Below are 2,636 nucleotides of genomic sequence, written 5' to 3'. Positions count from 1 at the left end.
GTTTTTGCTCGGAAGGAGCGCGTGTAAGCTGGGAAGGAGTAAAAGTTGTGCTATTTTATCACCCTCTTCAATAACCAGGGTGCCTCGCATAGATTGAACCATGATCTGGACAGTATTTGTGGAGTTAGGGTTGATAACACCTGGCACAACTGCCAATCCTTTCAGGGTTGTGGATGCTCTTCCTAACAGGAGCCCCACAGTGCCTGGTGGCAGAGGTCCTTTAAAGGAGGTTTCTACCAACCGAACTCCTTCAGATGGGGTCAGTATGAGTGTGGAGGTGGCACAGAGGTCCAGTCCTGCTGACTCATGGGAGGCACGGACTTGGACTGGTGTTGCATCATTGTATTGCCAGCAAGGGGGTCCACCGGAAAGGCGGACCCCCTCTGCCCGTTTTTTGGCGCCTGCTCCGGGCAGCCAGAGAGGCGCTTGCCGTTTGCATCGAAGGCTGATCTACAGTCCTCCGCGCGATGGGGTCCCTTACGGCAACGGCCACAGAGCTTGGCCACCTGTTGAGTGTGGGTTAGCTGGCTCATATTAGGACAATTTCTTTTAATGTGTCCTGGTTTTCCACATTGGAAACATCCTTTCTGCCTCGCTCCTGCGTTCTTAGCTTGTTCTGCATTTACTCGCAGTGAGCTAGCCAGCATGGCAGCTAGAGTTGTACTAGTTAGTGGGCTGCCAGCGTCCCTGCATAAACGAACCCAATCGGTTAGGCTTTTACCCTTGTTCTGCACTAGGATTACCTTGCAGTCTTTGTTGCATTGTTCAAATATCATTTGTTTGACTACAGTTTCTGCTATCCCTGGGTCGGTGAAAATCCTTTCTGCTGTGTTTTGCATCCTAGCTACGAACTCGACAAATGGTTCAGTGGGGCCCTGGTGTATGTTACTGAGAGATGCTTGAGCTTCTCCCTGGCTCGTTAATTTCTTCCAGGCGCCTATGAAGCAGCGGAAGATCTGCCCATAGACTTCTATAGGGAACCCTGTTTGATTTTGGGAGTGGGGCCCTTTCCCTAGGAGCATGTCCGCATTCCAGGCGCCACGTCTAACCGCGGCGTTTTTCGCGGCTTGCTCTTCAGCTAGCTCTTCAAACCAGGCCTTCCAGTCTATATACCGACCCGGTGGCAAACAAGCACGGGCTAGCTGGTATATATCTGCGGGCGTGTGGTTTAGGGTGGCAAGATTTTCAACTAAATTTAACGTAAAAGGAGCATTGGGGCCATATTGATGGACGGCTTGCCTCAATTCCCTCAGAACTTTATAATCATAGGATTCATGCTGATTACCACCTTGGGGATTGATAATAACCGGATACATTTCTGAGTCTGGTTCTGATTTAAGCGGCTGGTATCCGCCTAGAACTCCGAAAGGTCTAAAGGTAAATGAAGGGGTCCATTTCCAGAAATGCCTTTTACCACTGCTTAATGAGATGGAGTCCTGAGGGCCTGCGTACGCAGGTGGGGGATACAGCTGTGGCTGCCCCTCCCCTACCCAGCTTCCAGGGAACTCTGGGCTGTGCAAGGGCGGGCCAGTGCAGCCTGATTCGGCCACCAGGGGGAGCCCTCGGTGAGGTTTTTTGGCGGGATCGCTGTGACCACTCGCCGAAAACCGCCGCGTACTCATTGGCGGGGCAGAGGGCTGCGTGGGTGAGGCAGGGGGCTTCTCCCAATCGATTAGCGGAGGTTCGTCTACACCCTCATTCTGATCATCATCCGACTCAGAGTCAGAGGTGTCTGAACTATCGCTGGACTCTGGCCGTTTACGGATTGGCGGCTCCCCTTTACAGGAGCCATCCGCAGACGAAACTGATTGAGTTTCCCGAAGCGCGCCCCGTGCCTGCTGCAGGACGAGGGACGGGCTGAGGCCCGTGGCAGCCTCTGCCTCAAGACAAGCGCGAACAGTTTCCCAAACGGGAACTAGGATTGGGTCCAGACATAGGCCCGTCCGGCGCGCTCGGTCTATGTCGTGGCCAAGCTTTATCCAGGAGGGCAAACTAAGGCTCCCAGTCTGGGCGAACCAGGGGGCAAAAACTGTAACATCATCAAGGAACCTTAGGAGAGAACTTTTCTTAACTGAGAGGCCCCGCTGTTTCAAGAGGGTCATTAGCGGAGCTAACAGGGGTGAGCTTTCGGACTGCCCCATGATTGCAGTCGGCGCTGTCTCTTAACCACTCGGGGAGCTCTCCCGAGTCACCGGGGCTGCCTGAAAACCCGCGGCCCTTAGTTTCCACGTAAAGAAAAAGTACTTACCTCTCCGCGATGATCAGGCGCGGAAAGACAACCACAGACTCCGGAGGCACGTCCTCATCAGCTCGCGGATGCAAAGGGAGGTTCCCCGTACGGGCCACCACTTGTCCGTGTCTCCTCGCTCAACGTCGGGCCCCCGGCCGGCGGAGGGTACGACAAGAAAAGGGGGAGAGAGAAAGAGACGCAGACAAACCGGTCCTGGCGGTAGAAAACGAGTCCAGAATACGCAGCAGTTGTAAGCACAAATCTTTACTGGGTCTAAGCTTGCATTATCTATAACTTTCCCCGACCGGGTGAATACATCCCGCGGGGGAGCGACCTCTGTGCGGCCGTCAGGCACGGCTCCTTGTGGGTCGTTCCCCCCGCCTCGTCCGGGTAATACCTTATATAC

General features: G+C 54.3%; 1 protein-coding gene across 1 annotated transcript; it reads right to left on the bottom strand.

Annotated features, from left to right (window-relative positions):
• Positions 1-260: 260 nt before the first annotated feature.
• On the bottom strand, positions 261-2,141 carry LOC143665181 (endogenous retrovirus group K member 113 Gag polyprotein-like). Its single transcript, XM_077138658.1, has one exon. The coding sequence runs from the start codon at positions 2,139-2,141 to the stop codon at positions 261-263; it is 1,881 nt and encodes a 626-aa protein (XP_076994773.1).
• Between the last annotated feature and the right edge of the window lie 495 nt (positions 2,142-2,636).

The sequence above is a fragment of the Tamandua tetradactyla genome, chromosome 21 (assembly GCF_023851605.1).
Source record: "Tamandua tetradactyla isolate mTamTet1 chromosome 21, mTamTet1.pri, whole genome shotgun sequence".
Taxonomy (NCBI): Eukaryota; Metazoa; Chordata; class Mammalia; order Pilosa; family Myrmecophagidae; genus Tamandua; species Tamandua tetradactyla.
Note: the sequence above shows the minus strand (reverse complement) of the source record. Positions and strands in the feature narration are given on the sequence as shown.

Excerpts from the sequence above, each read along its gene's own strand:
- LOC143665181 (XM_077138658.1), bottom strand. The coding sequence starts at position 2,141 with ATGGGGCAGTCCGAAAGCTCACCCCTGTTAGCTCCGCTAATGACCCTC.